Below are 23,485 nucleotides of genomic sequence, written 5' to 3'. Positions count from 1 at the left end.
TTGCTAAGATTAGACAAATCATACCGTTGTACTATAATGAAATGTAATGAAAAGTTATACTACCTGCGGACCGAAGTGTAGATGCGACCGCTCGCTCCAACCCGGAACCGGGTTCAAGTCTCCGTATAAATGCACCTGCACTGTGATAGTCTCAGAGGTCCGTTAAAAGCGCAGAGAGCATCATGAAGAACAAGGAACACACCAGGCAGGTCCGAGATACTGTTGAAGAAGTTTAAAGCCGGATTTGGATACAAAAAGATTTCCCAAGCTTTAAACATCCCAAGGAGCACTGTGCAAGCGATAATATTGAAATGGAAGGAGTATCAGACCACTGCATATCTACCAAGACCTGGCCATCCCTCTAAACTTTCAGCTCATACAAGGAGAAGTCGCAAAGTTCAAGGGGGCCGAATACTTTCGCAAGGCACTGTAGATCAAAGTGGTGTTCCTCTCCTCATCTCACACCAGTTATCTCTGTGGCCCTGTGACTGTACCTCTGTGACTCTGTGACCGTGGCTCTGCGACCGTGGCTCTGCGACCGTGGCTCTGCGACCGTGGCTCTGTGGCTCTGTGACTGTGGCTCTGTGACCGTGCCTCTGTGACTGGCTCTGTGACTGTGGCTCTGTGACTATGGCTCTGTGACTCTGTGACTGAATCTGTGTCTGTGGCTCTCAAAAGGACTCTACACAATGTCTTCTTTATGAATGTCTACATGACTCCAGTTGCTTCGTCAGGATCCCAGTAGCTTCTAACAATCTCACATATAGCATATTATGCATCGCTAACACACTATATTGCTAATACACTGCATTAATATGGAGTTGGTCCCCCCTTTGCTGCTATAACAGTCACCACTCTTTTCACTAGATGTTGGAACACCTAGGATAGGATAAAGCAATCCTTCTCACCCCCCCCCCCCCTTAAATGATTTAGATGCACTATTGTAAAGTGGCTGTTCCACTGATGTCAGAAGGTGAATTCACCAATTTGTAAGTCGCTCTGGATAAGAGCGTCTGCTAAATGACTTAAATGTAAATGTTAAATGTGGAACATTGCTGCAGGGACTTGCTTCCATTCAGCCTCGAGCATTAGTGAGGTTGGGCACTGATGTTGGGCGATTAGGCCTGGCTCGCAGTCAGCATTCCAATTCATCCCAAAGGTGTTCGATGGGGTTGAGGTCAGGGCTCTGTGCAGACTAGTGAAGATCTTCCACACCGGTCGCGACAAACCATTTCGTTATGGGACCTCGCTTTGTGCATGGGGGCATTGTCATGCTGAAACAGGAAAGGGCCTTCCCTAAATTGCTGCCACAAAGTTGGAAGCACAGAATCATCTAGAATATCATTGTCTGCTGTAGCGGTAATATTTCCCTTTGCTGGAACTAACAGGCCAGAACCATGAAAACAGAACATTATTCCTCTTCCACCAAACTTTACAGTTGGCACAATGCATTGGGGCAGGTAGCGTTCTCCTGGCATCCGCCAAACCCAGATTGTCCAGTGGATTGCCAGATGGTGAAGCATGATTCATCACTCGAGAGAACACGTTTCCACTGCTATAGAGTCCAGTGGCAGCGAGCTTTCCACCACTCCAGCTGACGCTTCCTATTGTGAATGGTGATCTTAGGCTTGTGCTCATGATGAACAGTTATTGGGCTGACGTTGCTTCCAGAAGCAGTTTGGAACTCTGTAGTGAGTGATGCAACGAGGACAAAGATTTTTTACATTCTACGCACTTCAGCAGTCAGTGGTCCCGTTCTGTGAGCTCGTGTGACCTACCACTTTGCAGCTGAGCCGTTGTTGCTCCTAGACGTTTCCAGTCCACAATAACAGCACTTACAGTTGACCGGGGAAGCTCTAGAACTGACAAGTTGGAAAGGTGACATCCAATGACGGTGCAACGTTGAAAGTCACAGAGCAATTCAGTAATGTTTGTCTATGGAGATTGCATGGCGGTGTGGTTGATTTTCAATTTTATACGCCTGTCAGCAATGGGTGTGGTTGACATAGCTGAATCTAGTCATTTCAAGTGGTGTCCTGTCCACATACTTTTGTATGTATAGTATATATAATATGACTTCTCCGTAATATGACTTCTCAATATAGAGAAAATGTTATTTAACTTCTTATGAATACTCAACGGTGGTGCCTTATTTCTAACGCACACCATAGGCTTCTATCACTCTTGTTAAACAGGTATAACAACAACAATTGACCAGCAATAGGCCACTTCATTTGAAAACAATGGTTTCCATGGTAACTGTGTCCTCTCCCCCTGATAGGCCCATCTCCGGACACAGTGATGGAGAAGATTGCCCAGGTGAGCAGGACCCTGGAGGAGTACACCATCTGTCCTGACCTCCACATAGACCTGGCCAGACTGGGACGCCACGACTTTGACCTGGAGAATAAGTTCAAACCCTTCAGAGGTACTGGACACACACCCAGAGCGCACACACGCGCCATGCTACTCTCACACGCGCCATACACCACATATACACTCTGTTCTTGCATGCAAAGTAGCATATGTACTATTGGGTGGATATACACATGCAGATACACACAAGACTCCTCTCCTGTCCTGTGTGTTGGTAGTTGAGATAGTGGACTCAGTGGAGGTGTACCTCAACCTGCTGAGAAACATCTTTGACTTCAGCTCCATCAAGACCCTTCTGACAGGACCTGAACAGCTGAAGATACGTGTAGACGCCATGAATGGAGGTAAGATAACACTCGCAAAGACCAAATTGGTAGCAGTATTGTATCAGGCGCTCACTGCTGTGGTATGTTCACGGTGTTCTATTCTATTTTATTATTTTCTATTCTATTGTCAGTGATGGGTCCGTATGTGCGGCGTATCCTGTGTGATGAGCTGGGGGCTCCTGCCAACGCTGCCGTCAACTGTGTCCCCCTGGAGGACTTTGGGGGCCGGCCTCCAGAGCCCAGCCTCACATATGCAGCCCCATTGGTCGATGCCATGAAGGGTGGAGACTTTGGTTTCGGAGCTGCGCTCGATGCAGACGGGGTGAGACAGCTGAAACTGAGAGGAGGAGAGAAACAGTGGATGTAATAATGCAAAGTACTAGAATACACATTCTGGAGAGCTGATGAGCATGTTTGAGGACCATGTTTGAATCTGCTAAAATGGGCAGGTTTTTACACTTTTGGGACTATTCCTTTGGTTCCATGACAGCAAGCCAAATCAAGCACGGGACCTATGTGGACACAGGGGAACTTGGGAACTTGGAATTGCCATGTTTTTGTCTGTATTTATATGCTGGTCAATAACAGGATGTTAAGCAATGGAACCAGCTAATATCTGTGACAAAACAAACGTCACATTTTTTCCACAACATTTTCACATAGTAATTTCTAGCAGTGCCATGCTCACGCACATTAGCCTAACTCAATTACCTAGCCTAGCATCAGGAGAATTATGTTACTGTATTGCGTCCTATTGGAGCCCTCCCCCGGTGCTCACGATGATGCATCTTAGTAGGAAGTAGGTGTCCCATACATTTGATTTGATTGTGACAGATGCAATTAAAACAACAATTTATCAACTGGTAGGGACGGGAGTAACAACAATATTCATCTTTAACATGATGTTTTTATCAATGATGTATTGGTTAGTTCTCCATGGATTGTTGTCTGGTTGAAGAAGGTATGTATTGGTGTGTGTATTCGCAGGACCGGTATATGATCCTGGGTGAGAATGGTTTCTTTGTGAACCCATCAGACTCCTTGGCTGTCATGGCTGCCAACCTCTCCTGCATCCCCTACTTCAGACAGCTGGGGCTAAAGGGCTTCGCTAGGAGTATGGCAACCAGCACTGCCCTAGACAGGTAGGACACGCGCACACACACCACGGTCCGTTTACCCTGTGCCCTTTTTGTCTTTGGGCTCAAAGGGGAAAATATAATCAGGTGTGGATGGCTGCTGGGGGAAATGCTCCACAGGACTTTATCATTTTTCAACTTCCATATTTCTCATCAACACCTAACCCTGCACCCCCTGCTCATCACCTGACCTCCCTCCCACCCTCACCCATCTCTCTCTCTCCCCCCACTCTTGCGAACCCAATCCACAAATACCTGACCTGGTCCATTCTCAATCGTCTCTCTCTTTCTCCCTCTCTCTTCCTCTCTATTCCCTCCCTCTCTCCCCCACTCTTGTGACCCCAATCCACAAATACCTGCCCTGGTCAATTCTCTGAAGAGATTGGATGCCTTAGAGTGGAGAATCACCCACTATGAATGGCGTTGTGAGCTCACACACACACACACACACACACACCTCAAATGTATACATCTGTGTTTTATGTCTCTGTTTGATTGATTTTTATAAACACATAGACAAGTTGTACACACACACACAGTCTTACACACGTGCGCGTGCACACACACACAGCAGTGTTAATTTTGGCAGATATTTTAGATTTAGTTTTAGTCTTTGTCACATTTTGTCATTTCATCCTACTTAGTTTTAGTTGTCGACTCAAACTCTGGACAATTTTAGTCTAGTTTTAGTCAGTAATTTTGTCATATATTTATCAGTGCATTTTTTTCTCCATGAAATAATTCATATTTACCTTCCATGATGTGCACATTAAGATAGACTAGTTGAACAGGGCTTACTGTGAGATGAAGAGATGAATAACTGCACATGGGATGTGATCAAAGCTATCTTCGGTTAGCTCCAGTTGAAGTGGGCTGCACATCAGTTCAAAAGAGACTGAAGTGACAGCCTGAGCTGTGTGGGAGAGCCGGGCAGATCAGGGCCTCGTTTCCCAGTTGCAATGTAACTTAAGCATTACAATGATCGTACCAGTTGTGATGTAACTTAAGCATTATGATGATCGTACCAGTTGTGATGTAACTTAAGCATTATGATGATCGTACCAGTTGCGATGTAACTTAAGCATTACGATGATTGTACCAGTTGCATCATTATTTACCAGCTAACTTTTTAAGTGTTTCCTGAACATGCACGTAGAGAGAACATTCGCTAAGTGCATCGTTAAACCATGTGTCGATACTGATAGGATCCGAAGAAAAGCAACGCTGCTCTCGGATCAGCCTTCTCCACTCAAATATTTCCTTAAGATTAGAATTATAACACAATACTGATGACGGATCAGCTCATTTACATTTTTTACATTTAAGTCATTTAGCAGACGCTCTTATCCAGAGCGACTTACAAATTGGTGAATTCACCTTCTGACATCCAGTGGAACAGCCACTTTACAATAGTGCATCTAAATCATTTAAGGGGGGGGGGTGAGAAGGATTACTTTATCCTATCCTAGGTATTCCTTGAAGAGGTGGGGTTTCAGGTGTCTCCGGAAGGTGGTGATTGACTCCGCTGTCCTGGCGTCGTGAGGGAGTTTGTTCCACCATTGGGGGGCCAGAGCTCCTAGAAAGATATTTCCAACTACTGTATGGCTGCAAATATTGAGGCGGCTTATTAAACCACAGGTTGGGCACATCGTTGCACACATCTTGTCACACATCATTAAACATATTGAGGCAAAAATGACAGACTAGTAGCCTAGTAGCAAAATAAAACTCAATGTATATATATATTTTTATTTTTAGAATTTTTACCCCCTTTTTCTCCCCAATTTCGTGATGTCCAATTGTTATTAGTTACTGTCTTGTCTCATTGCTACGACTCCCGTACGGGCTCGGGAGAGATGAAGGTCAAAAGCCATGCGTCCTCCGAAACACAACCCAACCAAGCCGCACTGCTTCTTAACACAGCGCACATCCAACCCGGAAGCCAGCCGCACCAAAGTTTCGGAGGAAACACTGTGCACCTGGCGACCTTGGTTAGCGCGCACTGCGCCCGGCCCGCCACAGGAGTCGCTGGTGCGCGATGAGACAAGGATATCCCTACCGGCCAAACCCTCCCTAACCCGGACAGCGCTAGGCCAATTGTGCGTCGCCCACGGACCTCCCGGTCGCGGCCGGCTGCGACAGAGCCTGGGCGCGAACCCAGAGTCCCTGTTGGCACAGCTAACGCTGGGATGCAGTACCCTAGACCTGCGCCTGCGCCACCCATTAAATATTTTAATATGATTTAGAGTGCCTTCAGAAAGTATTCACACCCCTTGACTTTTTACAAATTTAGTTGTTACAGCCTGAATTTAAAATGGATTAAATGTTGATTTAGTGTCATTGTGTCATAGTGTCATTGGCCTACACTAGCCCATAATGTCAAAGTGATGAAAAGGACATCTATGGCAAGACTTGAAATTACTGTCTAGCAATGATCAATAACCAATTTGACAGAGCTTGAAGATTTTTTTTTTTAGCTCTTAGACTCACAGTTGTAATTGCTGCCAAAGGTGATTCTAAAATGTATTCACTTAGGGGTGTGAATTATGTCATTGAGATATATCTGTATTTCATTTTCAAATTGTTAAAAACGTCAAGGGGTATGAATAGTTTCTGAAGGCAATGTAAATATATAGGCCCATGTAGCCTATTTTTCTTTGAATGCAGTCATTTAAGTTTTCAATCGAAGTATTGTTTTATTATAAAGTTGTTTGTAACAATCGCAAATACTTTGGCAACTTTGTATTTGTAGTCAACTTTGTTCTGAAGTTATCGTCAGTCAGTAAGACAGATACGTATAGCCTAAACATCTTGATTCTATGTTTAGCGGAGAAAGTTACACGGAAGGTCAAAATACATCTGCCGAAGCACTGTGGCTTCTCTACGAGTGGTCTAGAGCACTGAGAAACAGATTGATTCTAACGATGAGCTTAACGCTACGAAGGCTCTGGGAAAGGAGGCCCAACTCAATCAGATCACGCAACTGAAAGACGTTAATTCTGCCAATGAGAGGATCGCATTAAATAGTCTGCAAAGGTATGTTTGCTTATGATTGGACAAAACAGATGAAAAGGATCTTCATGGCAAATTGAATGTGTATTAGTCTCAGGTGGAATTCTAGTCTCGTCACATTTTCGTCAACTAAAATGAAAACTCATTTGTCACAGTTTTTTTTTCATGGCATCTCGACTCATTATCGTCATTAGGTTTTGTCAGGAAAAATAGGTTGTTTGTCATAGTTATGTACGAAATGAACGCTGACACACACACTGCCTATAAACACAGCCCAGGTGGGACACACTGGGACCTAACCATAAAGGCTGTTCCAGAGCAGTGGTGTGAAAGGTGTGATCACAACATTGTGTGTTGGTGTGTGTCACCCTGGCCTCTGACCCTCCTCCTGTGAGAGTTGGTGGACTCAGTGGCGGTCCTGTTAGCGCTGGCAGCCATGGAGGAAATGAGATCACTCCCAGCCCATCTTTGTGTGCTGAGGCCGGCCGCTGGCGCTAACCCTGTGTGGACATGTGAGGTTGAGGTGACGTCACATCATTAATGGCCCTTCTTGGAGCTGGTCACACACACGTACGCTGGCACGACCACACACACGAACACACGCACATACACACTTGCGTCACACAGCTCTTGACCTGGGGCTGTGTCTTATGCTGTAGAAACGGCCACACTGATATCATTGCCTCAGTTTCCTTTGACTGCATGTCCTGTTCCAACACATACTCACACATGAAAGGTGATTGTCACGAGTCCCACTGCACCGCAAGGTAATCCAACACCCTTATAATTCACACAGGCCAAATGGCCCACAATCACACACACACACACACTCACACATGCACGCAAGCACACAGTGTCTCACACACACACACACACACACTCACTCATACACATGCACGCAAGCACACAGTCGCACACACACTCACACACATGCATGCACGCACTCAGTCGCATGCACACACACACACACACACACACTTGTTGTGTTCATGTACTGTATCTGTGGCTGTCTCTCAAGGGTCTTATTTAGTGAGTCCCAGAGCGTGGCCCCTGTTGAGTGGTGGGGTGCTGTAGAATTGTATAATGGCCGCAGCCCAGAAGTAATCTTTTTAGGAGTGTGAGAGAAACCCTGTGTGTGTGTGTGTGTGAAGGCAGTTAGAGGATGTGTTTTGTGGAGCAGGAAGCTTAGGTTTGACCATGGCAGGGCAAGCAGCCGACAAAGAGGCGCTAAATCTCCCACCCCGGCTGGCCAGCATTTCAGTGTGTGTGTGTGTGTGTGTGTGTGTGTGTGTGTGTGTGTGTGTGCAAGCGATGGAAGTCTTATGTTGTTCCAGTGAGGGAAGGGAAGGTGGGAGAGGAATTTTGGGAGAGGAAACATCTGCCTCTCCTTTGGCTACTCCAGGGTTGGGAGAATGGGAGAAGAGAGGGGGAGGAGAGAGGGAGGAGGAAGAGAGAGAGAGAGCGAGAGAGAGAAGGCCACTGTTGTCCCTTTTACTAGGATGAACCAGTGAAAAACAGGACCTTAAATCCCCCCTCACACACACGCACACACAAACATCTTAAGTAACACTTGACTGCCAGCATCCCTACTTTCTGGCAAAGACCGCTGGGAAAGAGACAGATTTCATTGTGAAGAGAGATGGAGGGAGGCAGAGAGGGAGCGAGAGAGAGAGAAGTCGTGCTCATCCAAGTGTTTCTTTCTAACATGTCTCTTTATATTGGGGAGCAGAGAAATGTCAGCCTTTAATCATTTGATTGACATTTGGACGTGAGCATACTTATCAGAGCCAAAATACTGACTGACTTCTCCTAGTCAACAACGTCATGGAAACATCATACTGAACATAGAACAGCTTTTTGTAATTAGACTTAAACAATAAATCTTTGTTATTGAGTAAAATGCATCATTATTGCATCATGTTAATTAAATGACAATGAATATTTGATCTCTGTATTCGACTTCCAGGTCTTTGAATCAGGACCCAGCCATGGGATGAGTAATACTGGTGTGAAAAACTCTGTGCCCATATCTGCTATCATCACTGAAGTACTTGTCTGTTTTGTCTGTTTTTGCGTTTAACTACCAGCATGAAGGTAGTCAACCCAGCCAACCAGAAACTGTCCCCTTCCCCTTTGTGGTAGTTTATTAAGAAAACTCAATGTTGTGGTTGTCAACTGTGAGGAGGTCCTGATGCTGTCAGGTAGTTCAAGGAGTGTGTGTGTGTGTGTGTGTTTCAGGTTTTAATGGCACAGGTACAGTGAAATGTATTTATTCTAAACTCAAACCCAACTATGAAATAATCAATAACAATGTAATACTACCAAAAAACACGAAATAAGAAAAAATATGAAGAACACAATATGTAAGTAAGCATACTACTTTATATACAGGGTCAGTTCCAATACCATATTTACATGTGCAGGGACACTGGAGTGATGGAGGTAGATATGTGCAGTATAGGGGTAAGGTGATGAGGCAACAGGATATAAGATAAACAGAGTAGCAGCAGCTTGTATGTGAGTGTCTCTCTGAGTGTGTAGGGTCTCTGAGTGTGTAGGGTCTCTGAGTGTGTAGCGTCTCTGAGTGTGCAAAGAGACAGTGCAAAAATACAACTAAAAGGTCAATAAAGATACAAGGTTAATCCATGTAGCTATTTTGTGAGCTCTTTATCAGACTGATTACTTGGGGATATGCTGTAAGCTGTTCAAGAGGCTGTTGGTTCCAGACTTGATACACCGGTACCGCTTGCCATGCAGAAGCAGAGAGAATAGTATATGGCTTGGGTGGTTGGAGTCTTTTACAAGATGCTCTCAATGGTACAGCTGTATAACATTTTGAGGATTTGAGTGCCCATGCCAAACTTTTTCTACCTCCTGAGGGGGAAGAGGCGTTGTCGTGCCTTCACAACGGTGCTTGTGTGTTTGGACCATTTTAAGTATTTAGTGATTTGGACACTGAGGAACTTGAAACTCTTGACCTGCTCCACAGCAACCCCCGTCGATGTGGATGGCACGTGCCCCCAGCTCCTTGGTCTTGCTGACGTTGGAGAGGTTGTTGTCCTGGCACCACACTGCCAGGTCTCTGACCTCTCTATAGGCTGTCTCATCGTTGTCGGTGATCAGGCCTACCACTGTTGTGGAGTCAGCAAACTTAATGATGGTGTTGGAGTTATGCGTGGCTACACCGTTGTGGGAGAACAGGAGGAGACAAAGCACACACCCTAGTAGGGCCCCTATGTTGAGGGGCAGCGTGGTGGATGTGATGTTGCCCACCCTCACCACCTGTGGTCGACCTGTAAGGACATCTAGGATCCAGTTGGGAGGTGTTCAGACCCAGAGTCCTAAGCTTGGTGACGAGCATGTGTGGTATGTGCGTGTGCCTGTGTGTGTGTGTTTGTGTGACAGCTCTGAAAGGGCCTGGTGTTTATGCAATGTTCTGGTCGGGGCACAGCTAGTGCAAAGCATTAAAGCCCTAGAAAAGCACCACATTCCCTCAGTATTGTTATGATGCCTTTTAAAATAAACAACCCTGTCCCAACATCCCCCTAACGTTGGAGCAACGTTCTGCCTGACCAGGGCCGTGCTGGATGCTTGTGTTGGCTGCAGACATGTGATTGAAACGTCAACAGTGAGTTAAATGTTCAGTTTCCGTATTCTTGTAGGAATGCCAGGCTTTCTGCTCCAGAGCCCTTCCCTCAGAGGGAAAAAAAGGCCTTACTCTTATTTGGTAATAATCTCTCTCACACACACACACACACACGTACACACATACACACAGCTGCTGTATGTTACTGGGGGTTTATGACAACATCTTAATGTCTGACCCCCTCTCAGAATTTCAACAAAATTCCACAGTCTTGAATTGAAGTGATCAGCAGTGTTTCCAATCGCAGCAAAACAGTTCTGTTTGTTGCATGTTCTATTGAACGACTCATTTTTGGAGTCATGCTAGATTTTAAGTGGGGAAATTATGGTTGTCGTCCTTTCAGATGCTTTGAAGCGTTAGGGAGGGGTCATCTTATACCAAAACTTTGGCAAGCTCACTTCTCTATCAGAGAGGAAGTACCCTACAATTTAGTACCCTACAAGTTAGTACGCTACAAGTAAGTACCGGACAAGTTTAGTCTCTGTCTCCCTGCCCTTGTCTCCTACTCTTTCTCCCTGTCTATCTGCCCCTTACCTGTCACTGTTAGGGTTTTACTCTGGTGAAGGAGAAGCGGACCAAAATGCGGCGTGGTAATTTTCATACATGTTCAATGAACGAATAAACACGAACAATACAAAACAACAAACGTAACGTGAAAACCTAAACAGCCTATCTGGTGACAACAAACAGCGACAGGAACAATCACCCACGAAACACTCAAAGAATATGGCTGCCTAAATATGGTTCCCAATCAGAGACAACCGATAAACACCTGCCTCTGATTGAGAACCACTCCAGACAGCCATAGACTATGCTGGATACCCCCACTAAGCCACAAACCCAATACCTAACAAAACCCCAAGATAAAACACACCACAATAAACTCATGTCACACCCTGGCCTGACCAAATAAATGAAGACAAAACCAATATACTTCAACCAGGGCGTGACAGACCCCCCAGGTGCGGACTCCCGGATGCACACCAAAAACCATAGGGGAGGGCCCGGGTGGGCGTCTGTCCATGGTGGCGGCGCGGGACGTGGACCCCACTCTATCAAAGTCTTAGTCCCTCCTCCTCGCGTCCTTGGATAGTCCACCCTCGCCGCCCACCATGGCCTAGTAGTCCTCACCCAGAACCCCACTGGACTGAGGGGCAGCTCAGGCAGGTGGTTGGATCTGGCAGATCCTGGCTGGCTGGCGGATCTGGAAGGGTCTGGCCGGCTGGCGGATCTGGAAGGGTCTGGCCGGCTGGCGGATCTGGAAGGGTCTGGCCGGCTGGCGGATCTGGAAGGGTCTGGCCGGCTGGCGGATCTGGAAGGGTCTGGCCGGCTGGCGGATCGGGAAGGGTCTGGCCGGCTGGCGGATCGGGAAGGGTCTGGCCGGCTGGCGGATCGGGAAGGGTCTGGCCGGCTGGCGGATCGGGAAGGGTCTGGCCGGCTGGCGGATCGGGAAGGGTCTGGCCGGCTGGCGGATCGGGAAGGGTCTGGCGGATCGGGAAGGGTCTGGAAGGGACTGGCGGATCTGGAAGGGTCTGGAAGGGACTGGCGGATCTGGAAGGGACTGGCGGATCTGGAAGGGACTGGAAGGGTCTGGCGGATCTGGAAGGGTCTGGCGGGATCTGGAAGAGTCTGGCGGGATCTGGAAGAGTCTGGCGGGATCTGGAAGGGTCTGGAAGGGTCTGGCGGGATCTGGAAGGGTCTGGCGGGATCTGGAAGGGTCTGGCGGGATCTGGAAGGGTCTGGCGGGATCTGGAAGGGTCTGGCGGGATCTGGAAGAGTCTGGCGGGATCTGGAAGAGTCTGGCGGGATCTGGAAGAGTCTGGCGGGATCTGGAAGAGTCTGGCCGACTGGCAGACTGGCGGCTCTGGCTGCTCCATGCAGACTGGCGGCTCTGGCTGCTCCATGCAGACTGGCGGCTCTGGCTGCTCCATGCAGACTGGCGGCTCTGGCTGCTCCATGCAGACTGGCGGCTCTGGCTGCTCCATGCAGACTGGCGGCTCTGGCTGCTCCATGCAGACTGGCGGCTCTGGCTGCTCCATGCAGACTGGCGGCTCTAGCTCTGGCCGCTCCATAGACTGGCCGCTCCATGCAGACTGGCAGCTCTAGCTGCTCCATGCAGACTGACAGCTCTGGCTGTTCCATGCAGACTGACAGCTCTGGCTGTTCCATGCAGACTGACAGCTCTGGCTGCACTGAACAGGCAGGAGACTCCAGCAGCGCTGTAGAGGAGGAAGGCTCCGGCAGCGCTGAACAGGCGGAAGACTCCGGCAGCGCAGGAGAAGAGGAAGGCTCGGGCAGCACTGGAGAGGCAAGGCGCACTGTAGGCCTGATGCGTGGTGCTGGCACTGGTGGTACTGGGCCGAGGACACGCACAGGAAGCCTGGTGCGGGGAGCTGCCACCGGAGGGCTGGTGCGTGGAGGTGGTACTGGGTAGACCGGACCGTGCAGGCGCACTGGAGCTCTTGAGCACCGAGCCTGCCCAACCTTACCTGGTTGAATACTCCCGGTCGCTCTGCCAGTGCGGCGAGGTGGAATAGCCCGCACTGGGCTTTGCAGGCGAGCCGGGGACACCATGCGCAAGACTGGTGCCATGTACGCCGGTCCAAGGAGACGCACTGGAGACCAGATGCGTAGAGCCGGCCTCATGGCATTTGGCTCGACGCTCAATCTAGCCCGGCCGATACGCGGAGCTGGAATATACCGCACTGGGCTATGCACCCGCACTGGGGACACCGTGCGCACCACATCATAACACGGTGCCTGCCCGGTCTCTCTAGCCCCCCGGTAACCACAGGAAGTTGACGCGGGTCTCCTACCTGACGTCGCCATACTCCCTGTGAGCCTCCCCCCAATACATTTTTGGGGCTGACTCCCGGGCTTCCTTCCGCGCCGCTGTGCTTGCTTCGCCAACCTCATTCTCTCGTTACCTTCCGCACACTGCTCCATCGAATCCCAGGCGGGCTCCGGCACTCTCCCTGGGTCGACCGCCCACCTGTCTATCTCCCAAGTTGTGTAGTCCAGATTCTGCTCCCATGTCCCGAAATCCTGACCTCGCTGTTGCTGTTGCCTCTGTTCCTTCTCCTGCTGCTGCTTTTGCTGTTGCCCGTTACCACGCCGCTTGGTCCTGTTGTGGTGGGTGATTCTGTTAGGGTTTTCCTCTGGTGAAGGAGAAGTGGACCAAAATGCGGCGTGGTAATTTTCATACATGTTTAATGAACGAATAAACACGAACAATACAAAACAACAAACGTAACGTGAAAGGCTGTTTAGGTTATCTGGTGACAACAAACACAGAGACAGGAACAATCACCCACGAAACACTCAAAGAATATGGCTGCCTAAATATGGTTCCCAATCAGAGACAACGATAAACACCTGCCTCTGATTGAGAACCACTCCAGACAGCCATAGACTATGCTAGATACCCCCACTAAGCCACAAACCCAATACCTAACAAAACCCCAAGACAAAACACACCACAATAAACCCATGTCACACCCTGGCCTGACCAAATAAATGAAGACAAAACCAATATACTTCGGCCAGGGCGTGACAATAACTCTCTCCCTCTCTCCCTGTCTATCTACCCCTTTACCTCTATCTCCCTCCTTCCCTTCCCCTCTCCCACTCTCTCTGTGTGTGTGTGACTGAGAGAGAGAGTACATGGCTCATTCTCAAAACTAACGTTATTTGAAAGGTTATCTAGCTTTGTTATTAAGCTATTGGATGAGTAGATGACTACTCTTTCAGGCCAGCAGCCTGGAAGGTAAGTTTGTAGACTGTGAGCTCTCACTGTCTTAACTTAACTTCACACTGTGTGTCTGTTAAATAATGTATGTAACATAATGTAACAAACTAATCTCTGCTGTGTGTGTGTGTGTGTGTGTGTGTGTGTGTGTGTGTGTGTGTGTGTGTGTGTGTGTGTGTGTGTGTGTGTGTGTGTGTGTGTGTGTGTGTGTGTGTGTGTGTGTGTGTGCACACGCAGGGTGGCCAAAGCCCTGAAGGTGACGCTGTATGAGACTCCTACAGGCTGGAGGTTCTTTGGCAACCTGATGGACTCTGGGAGGTGCTCGCTCTGTGGAGAGGAGAGCTTCGGGACAAGTGAGTTACTGACTGTTTCTCTCTACTCCTGTTTGACATTCACCTGAGTCGTACTGCAGCTTGTCAGCAGCTGAGTTTGCTCACCTTTCAGTAAAAGCCCGTCTGTTCCTAGACAGCCATATTAGAGGAGGCAGGTGGGATGAGCTCTAGAAGAATGGGCTCATTGTAATGGCTGGAATGGAATCAATGGAATGTAGCCAATCATTTGGTTTCATGTGTTTGATACTGTTCCATTTATTCCATTCCAGCCATTATAATTAGCCCATCCTCATATAGCTCCTCCCACCAGCCTCCTCTGATCCGTATACAGTTCATCACATCCATAAATAGAGGCCTGCCTCTGGTCGGAGTCATCCCAGCCTAATAGATTTGAGGTGCCGTGTGTTGTGTTTGTGAATAATCCCCATTCTTCTGCTATAAAAGGAGAGAGGAGCTCCGTGAATCACCAGAACCCACGGGCCTCTGCCGGCAGCTGCTGCTGCTGCTCAGCCCACCAGGAAAAACTCTCTCCTTGCAGCTAACTCTTATTACCTCTCTCTCTCTCTCTCTCTCTCTCTCTCTCTCTCTCTCTCTCTGTCTCTGTCTCTCTCTCTCTCTCTCTCTCTCTCTCTCTCTCTCTCTCTCTCTCTCTCTCTCTCTCTCTCTCTCTCTCTCTCTCTCTCTCTCTCTCTCTCTCTCTCTGTATCAATCTCTTCAGTGGAGAGAGAGTGTGAGGAATCTGAGATGGAGAGAGATAGAAAGGGAAAGAATGAAAGAAAGAAAGGAAAGGAGAGACAGAAACAGGAGGACAGTAGAACAGGAGGTAATTAAGTGAAATACAGAAGAGGATGATGAGAGCAGGGGAGAAAAGGGAAGAGAAAGAGATGGACAGAGTGCTGTGTGAGTTTCTGCTTTAAGGCCAAACATCGAAATGGAGCTAAGCAGTAAATCAGGAGTATGCTCATCACTCAGAGCTCAGGGTTCGATCCTATCTCTCTCTTCCTGTTGGCTGGAGCTTTCAGTCATGTTATGAACATTAGTCCTCTTTTTTTGTCCATTGTAATTTAAATCCATAGAGCCCAGTGCCATGGTTGATGTATCATTTCTACATAATGTACATTCTGCTCCGTAAAGTATGACTCTCACGTTCTCACCTCCATTAATGTAACATATTACATTATTTGAGCTTTCAGATCTCGTTAAAGTGCTTAATAAATCCAATACATTATTATTGGTCATTATCTTTAAATTGTCAGAGAATAACATTGGTGGCTTGCAGCTGAAAGATATTCAGGTCAGGAGATATAGAGAGTGATGTGATGCAGATGAAGACTGGACTGGTGTTCTGATCTGACGACAGAAAAATGAGATCTGGTAGTTTTATACGACAGCTTGTAAAGACCTGCGCGGGCGTGTTTGTGTTTGTATGCGTGTGCATGTGTCCACAACAAATGTAACTTCAATAGAATCGGAAAGACAGAGAGGAGGTGGAGAGAGGCAGCGGCGAGTCAGCAGGAATTGGCAACAGTCAGTTTCCCAACAGCTGCTAGGGACATATTTACTAAGGATTTCTACCACAACAAAGTCTACACCTGTTAGTTTCCAGAGGAAATACAACATGGAGCATAAACACTGGAAATGCAACAAGGAGCATAAACGCAGGAAATGCAACACGGAGCATAAACGCAGGAAATGCAACACGGAGCATAAACGCAGGAAATGCAACACGGAGCATAAACGCAGGAAATGCAACACGGAGCATAAACGCAGGAAATGCAACACGGAGCATAAACGCAGGAAATGCAACACGGAGCATAAACGCAGGAAATGCAACACGGAGCATAAACGCAGGAAAGGAAATGCAACACGGAGCATAAACGCAGGAAATGCAACACGGAGCATAAACGCAGGAAATGCAACACGGAGCATAAACGCAGGAAATGCAACACGGAGCATAAACGCAGGAAATGCAACACGGAGCATAAACGCAGGAAATGCAACACGGAGCATAAACGCAGGAAATGCAACACGGAGCATAAACGCAGGAAATGCAACACGGAGCATAAACGCAGGAAATGCAACACGGAGCATAAACGCAGGAAATGCAACACGGAGCATAAACGCAGGAAATGCAACACGGAGCATAAACGCAGGAAATGCAACACGGAGCATAAACGCAGGAAATGCAACACGGAGCATAAACGCAGGAAATGCAACACGGAGCATAAACGCAGGAAATGCAACACGGAGCATAAACGCAGGAAATGCAACACGGAGCATAAACGCAGGAAATGCAACACGGAGCATAAACGCAGGAAATGCAACACGGAGCATAAACGCAGGAAATGCAACACGGAGCATAAACGCAGGAAATGCAACACGGAGCATAAACGCAGGAAATGCAACACGGAGCATACACGCAGGAAGTGCAACACGGAGCATAAACGCAGGAAATGCAACACGGAGCATAAACGCAGGAAATACAACACGGAGCATAAGAAAAGTATATATAAATAAGACAAAGATTCGGATCTAAAGGTACTATGTGAGGAACGATTTAGACTTTAAGACTTTTTATTCCATATACTTAGCTTTTTATGTGTGTCTTTTATTCTCATCTAAAATGAACAGGTGTGGACTTGACACTGTGACTCACACTCAAATCTAGTCCTTAGTGTAGAATAACAATAGTCCACCTCAGAGACCATTGGCAGTGTGAACAGACTGATCTCTCCACTTAGAGAGATACCAGTCTTTCTGCGTTATACTCCTCTTTCCCCTGACGCATGTGGTCTCTGTAGCTGATGTTGTACACTGAGTATACAGAACATTAGGAACACCTGCGCTTTCCATGACATAGACTGACGAGATGAATCCAGGTGAAAGCTATGATCCCTTATTGAATTCACTTGTTAAACCCACTTCAATCAGTGTAGATGAAGGGGAGGAGACAGGTTAAAGAAGGATCTTTAAGCCTTGAGACAATTGAGACATGGATTATGTATGTGTGCCATTCAGAGGGTGAATGGGCAAGACAAAAGATTTAAGTGCCTTTTAATGGGTTATGGTAGTAGGTGCCAGGTGCACCGGTTTGAGTGTGTCAAGAACTGCAATGCTGCTGGGGTTTTCACGCTCAACAGTTTCCCGTGTATATCAAGAATGGTCCACCACCCAAAGGACATCCAGCCGACTGTGGGAAGCATTGGAGTCAACATGGGCCAGCATCTCTGTGGAACACTTGCGATACCTTGTAGAGTCCATGCCGCAACGAATTGAGGCTGTTCTAAGGGCAAAAGGGGGGTAGGAACTCCAATATGAGAAGGTTCAAGATGGCGTAGCAGTCAGACGTCTATGTCTTCTCCTTGTTGTGTCCCGTGTATATATCTTTGTATATATTTTCCTTAACCTCAGCTTCAACATACTCTCCTGCAATCCGCCTCACCCAATGTGGTATGGATCTGCTATTTTCTTTACTTTTGAACTGGAACCCCCAACAGAAGCTCGCCAGCTAACTAGCTGCTAGCTAGTAGTCAGCTAGCCACTGCTCATCAGCTACCTTTAGCCCAGACAACTCTCACCAGTCTGCACAGCGCGACTCAAACCAGGGCGTATCGGACTTATTTTTCTCCATATCTCCGGATTCCTACCGCAAGCTCTGAACCTTTTAACCTGGATCATCTCAGCTAGCTAGCTGCTATCCGAGTGGCCACTCCTGGCTAACATCTCTGTCCCAATGCTATGCCCATCTCCCGGCTAGCTGAAGAGGTCTATCAGCCACTCCTTGGGCTACAATACCTACTTTGCCAATTTGCCTGGAGACCTATATTGCTAGAGACAATATCTCTCTCATCGTCACTCAATGCATAGGTTTACCTCCACTGTATTCACATCCTACCATACCTTTTGTCTGTACATTATACCTTGAATCTACTCTACCGTGTCCAGAAACATGCTCCTTATACTCTCTGTTCCAAACGTACTAGACAACCATTTCTTACATTGTCTTACCTCCCTTATCTACCTTATTTGTACACTTAGACTGTATTATTGACTGTGTTTGTTTATTCCATGTGTAACTCCGTGTTGTTGTTTGTGTCGCACTGCTTTGCTCTATCTTGGCCAGGTCGCAGTTGTAAATGAGAACTTGTTCTCAACTAGCCACGTGGTTAAATAAAAGTTCAATAAAAAGGTGTTCCTAACATTTGGTATTATCAGTATATTGTTGACCCTACTATCCAAATACCTTGCTTAACACTCATGAGATAATGTCTGCTGAATGAATCAAATGTACAAATATAGCACATACATTCAGCATGTGGACATACGGAAATCAAACACACACCCTTCCTTGGTGTGGATAGCTGCGGATAGCCATCAGCCACCCAGGAGAGGCGTTCAGTGTTTGTGTGAGAGACAGATAAATACAACTAGCGGCTGTTAAATTCTATGGCTCAGAGTTGAACTGAAGGGTTCTTGTCAGAATGCCTGTTAAAATGCCTATGAAATAGACCGAGCCTCATCTTGTTATCCTACAGGATACCTTCCCTTTCTAAATATCCCATGTTAGTCCATCATCCCACTCTGCTCCATATGATTATAACAGGGTTATGAAGGTTTTTATACAAGTTTATAACATGGTTATAAAGATGTATGGTTTCCTGGGCGAACTTGTGTCCCCTTGTGTCTCTTGTTCAGGTTCAGACCACATCCGTGAGAAGGATGGTCTGTGGTCGGTGCTGGTGTGGCTGTCCATCATGGCTGTCAGGAAACAGGGCGTGGAGGAAATCGTCAAGGACCACTGGGCCAAGCTCGGACGCAACTACTTCTGCAGGTCACTCTGCTATGCAATCAATCACTCAACCAACCAATCAATAATGAAGTCAATCACTCAACCAACCAATCAATCAAGCACTCAATCAACCAATCAATCAAGCACTCAATCAACCAATCAATCAATCAATCACTCAAACAACCAATATGTCAATCAATCAACCAATAAATCAATCAGTGGATTGCAATACATGTGTAGTGAACACAGAAAGACACATTGACGATGACATTTTCTTATCTAATAGACTTGAATAGACGGGGATGCTTCTTTCTGTGTTTGTCTCTAAGCGTGTGGTTTCTAGGAGTGTGTCTTTATGCCACATTCATGCTTGTGTGTATGTGTTCACACCTGTGTGTGTGTTCCCAGGTTTGACTATGAAGGCGTGGACCCCAGAGCTGCATTCTACCTGATGAGAGACTTGGAGGGGGTGATCACAGACAAGGCCTTTCTTACCCAGAAGTTTGCTGTGGGGACTAACGTCTACAGTGTGGAGCGGGCTGATAACTTTGAGTACATCGACCCTGTGGACGGAACCGTGGTCCGCAACCAGGTCTGTAAACATGGCTCTTAGATGAGAGGAGGAGGAGATGAGAGGAGGAGGAGATGAGAGGAGGAGAAGATGAGAGGAGGGGGAGAGGTGGAGGAGGAGAAGATGAGAGGAGGGGGAGAGGAGGAGATGAGATGAGGGGGAGAGGAGGACATGAGAGGGGGAGAGGAGGACATGAGAGGGGGAGAGGAGGACATGAGAGGGGGAGAGGAGGAGATGAGAGGGGGAGCAAGATGGGGGGGGGGGGGGTGTCTATGATGAGGTCCATATAACTGTTGACTTTATTAGTCGATTAAATACCATCTGAAAGTCAGCACATATTTCTCTCTTTCCATCTCTACTTGTATCCTCCTACCCCTCTCTGCTCCAGACCTCCCAGGTAGCCATGTGTTCAGACTGGGGTTCCATGTTTGGGCATGGCTGTCTCTAACCCTCCTCCTCAGCCAGTGCGCAGACACACACACACACACACACACACACACACACACACTGCTGTTGACGGTAACACAGCAGAGCCCTTCTTTGGTTTAGTAAAAGACAGAAACAGGACAGCCAGACGGGCAGAGGAACAGTAGTGTAATAATGGTGTGATGTACAACCTGTTGCTTAGGAACAGTTGGCCTGCTGTTGACGGTAAACACATCTCTGCAATGCTTACTTCACTGTTTGTAGGATGTTTTGGCTTGGCCTTTATTGTGATGGTAGACTTGGTTTAGTCTGAGAACTTTCATCTCTTTGTTGGAGGCAGAAATGTCTCGGTTGGGTCTTTATTGTGATTGGTGTAAAGCCTGATGAGTCAGAGTGTGTCAGAGTCAGTAAAGATGATGAGTGTTACACCATCTACTGTTGGGAAATGTAAACACACACACACAGGCTTTTCACTTGGCAGCGGTCTCTGTCCCACTGTCCCATCCTCCCCACAAACCCTGGAATATCTCCTGGCGTCGACACTTTTCAGCTCATACTTCACACGTAGATCCCATTGGTGTCAGGTGTCTTGGCCTGGGATGCATGATGTCATAAGCGATGGTGTGTGGTTTGTTTTTAGTCAGTCACCCTCCCAATCGGGCCTGTCACAGTAGCCGGATCAGACCTCTCGGCCAGCTCCACAGCGGTTACAGCTAGTTAGTCACTCACCAAAAGGTGTGACAGCTTCTCCCTCCCCAGTAAACCTCCTCCTCGGTGTATATACTGGACATTCCACAGTGTTGTGTCAGTTGTTGTCTCTCCACTCTGTCTGTGAGAGGGGGATGCGCTGTCTGTTGCATGCATACACACTCCATATATTCATTTAGCAGACATTCTTATCCAGAACGACTTACAGGATGAATTAGGGTTAAGTGCCTTGCTCAAGGGCACATCAACATATTTTTCACCTAGTTGGCTCGGGGATTTGAACCAGCAACCGTTCAGTTATTGGCCAAACATCCTTAACCACTAGGCTACCTGCCGTCCCATTAGTAAACAGAGACACATGCTCACAGACAGACAGACAGACAGACAGACAGACAGACAGACAGACAGACAGACAGACAGACAGACAGACAGACAGACAGGCTGTGATGACAAGTTGAGAGAGGCTTTACAGAGCTATGCCAGGGTTGCCTCTGTAGCCTGCTACTGAATTGTTCCCACAGAGAAAGACTACACACATACTACCATACTACTGTACATTGACCCCCTCTCTCTCTGACTCAAACACCTACATATAGACATACAGGGATGTACTGTATATTAAATGCTCACACACACACACACACACACACACACACACACACACACACACACACACACACACACACACACACGCATATGACTACAGTGGCATCTAGGGGACGTCAGTTGATACTGCATTAACAACACTGACTCCTCTGTCTCACTGTCTCTGGTCTGTCTTTCTACCTGTCTCACTGCCTCTGGTCTGTCCTTCTACCTGTCTCACTGCCGCTAGTATTTCTGTCTACATGTCTCACTGCCTCTGGTCTGTCTGCATACCTGTCTCACTGCCTCTGGTCTGTCTGTATACCTGTCTCACTGTCTCTGGTCTGTCTGCATACCTGTCTCACTGTCTTGGGTCTGTCTGTAAACTAGTCTCACTGCCTCTGGTCTGTCTGCATACCTGTCTCAATGCCTCTAGTCAGTTTTTCTCACTGCCTCTGGTCTGTCTGCATACCTGTCTCACTGCCTCTGGTCTGTCTGCATACCTGTCTCACTGTCTCTGGTCTGTCTGCATACCTGTCTCACTGTCTCTGGTCTGTCTGTATACCTGTCTCACTGTCTCTGGTCTGTCTGTATACCTGTCTCACTGTCTCTGGTCTGTCTGCATACCTGTCTCGCTGTCTTTGGTCTGTCTGTGTACCTGTCTCTGGTCTGTCTGTGTACCTGTCTCACTGTCTCTTGTCTGTCTGTGTACCTGTCTCACTGTCTCTGGTCTGTCTGTAAACTAGTCTCACTGCCTCTGATCTGTCTGCATACCTGTCTCAATGCCCCTTGTCAGTTTTTCTCACTGCCTCTGGTCTGTCTGCATACCTGTCTCACTGCCTCTGGTCTGTCTGTGTACCTGTCTCACTGTCTCTTGTCTGTCTGTGTACCTGTCTCACTGTCTCTGGTCTGTCTGTAAACTAGTCTCACTGCCTCTGATCTGTCTGCATACCTGTCTCAATGCCCCTTGTCAGTTTTCTCACTGCCTCTGGTCTGTCTGCATACCTGTCTCACTGCCTCTGGTCTGTCTGTATACCTGTCTCACTGTCTCTGGTCTGTCTGTAAACTAGTCTCACTGCCTCTGATCTGTCTGCATACCTGTCTCAATGCCCCTTGTCAGTTTTTCTCACTGTCTCTGGTCTGTCTGTATACCTGTCTCACTGTCTCTGGTCTGTCTGCATACCTGTCTCGCTGTCTTTGGTCTGTCTGTGTACCTGTCTCTGGTCTGTCTGTGTACCTGTCTCACTGTCTCTTGTCTGTCTGTGTACCTGTCTCACTGTCTCTGGTCTGTCTGTAAACTAGTCTCACTGCCTCTGATCTGTCTGCATACCTGTCTCAATGCCCCTTGTCAGTTTTTCTCACTGCCTCTGGTCTGTCTGCATACCTGTCTCACTGCCTCTGGTCTGTCTGTGTACCTGTCTCACTGTCTCTTGTCTGTCTGTGTACCTGTCTCACTGTCTCTGGTCTGTCTGTAAACTAGTCTCACTGCCTCTGATCTGTCTGCATACCTGTCTCAATGCCCCTTGTCAGTTTTTCTCACTGCCTCTGGTCTGTCTGCATACCTGTCTCACTGCCTCTGGTCTGTCTGTATACCTGTCTCACTGTCTTTGGTCTGTCTGCATACCTGTCTCACTGTCTTGGGTCTGTCTGTAAACTAGTCTCACTGCCTCTGATCTGTCTGCATACCTGTCTCAATGCCTCTAGTCAGTTTTTCTCACTGCCTCTGGTCTGTCTGTATACCTGTCTCACTGTCTCTGGTCTGTCTGCATACCTGTCTCACTGTCTTTGGCCTGTCTGCATACCTGTCTCACTGTCTTGGGTCTGTCTGCA

General features: G+C 47.5%; 1 protein-coding gene across 3 annotated transcripts in view; it reads left to right on the top strand.

Moving 5' to 3' along the window:
* The window catches only part of LOC135513862 (phosphoglucomutase-like protein 5), a 44,546-nt gene that overhangs the window by 14,000 nt on the left and 7,061 nt on the right, over positions 1-23,485 (top strand). For all 3 annotated transcript variants that reach the window (XM_064936832.1, XM_064936833.1, XM_064936831.1), the window contains exons 3-9: positions 2,282-2,428; positions 2,595-2,720; positions 2,834-3,024; positions 3,690-3,844; positions 14,482-14,597; positions 19,272-19,407; positions 19,774-19,957. In XM_064936832.1, the coding sequence (XP_064792904.1) occupies positions 2,282-2,428; positions 2,595-2,720; positions 2,834-3,024; positions 3,690-3,844; positions 14,482-14,597; positions 19,272-19,407; positions 19,774-19,957 (1,055 nt within the window). The remainder of the gene's footprint in view (positions 1-2,281; positions 2,429-2,594; positions 2,721-2,833; positions 3,025-3,689; positions 3,845-14,481; positions 14,598-19,271; positions 19,408-19,773; positions 19,958-23,485) is intronic.

This window comes from Oncorhynchus masou, chromosome 25, assembly GCF_036934945.1.
Source record: "Oncorhynchus masou masou isolate Uvic2021 chromosome 25, UVic_Omas_1.1, whole genome shotgun sequence".
In the NCBI taxonomy this organism is placed as follows: Eukaryota; Metazoa; Chordata; class Actinopteri; order Salmoniformes; family Salmonidae; genus Oncorhynchus; species Oncorhynchus masou.
Note: the sequence above shows the minus strand (reverse complement) of the source record. Positions and strands in the feature narration are given on the sequence as shown.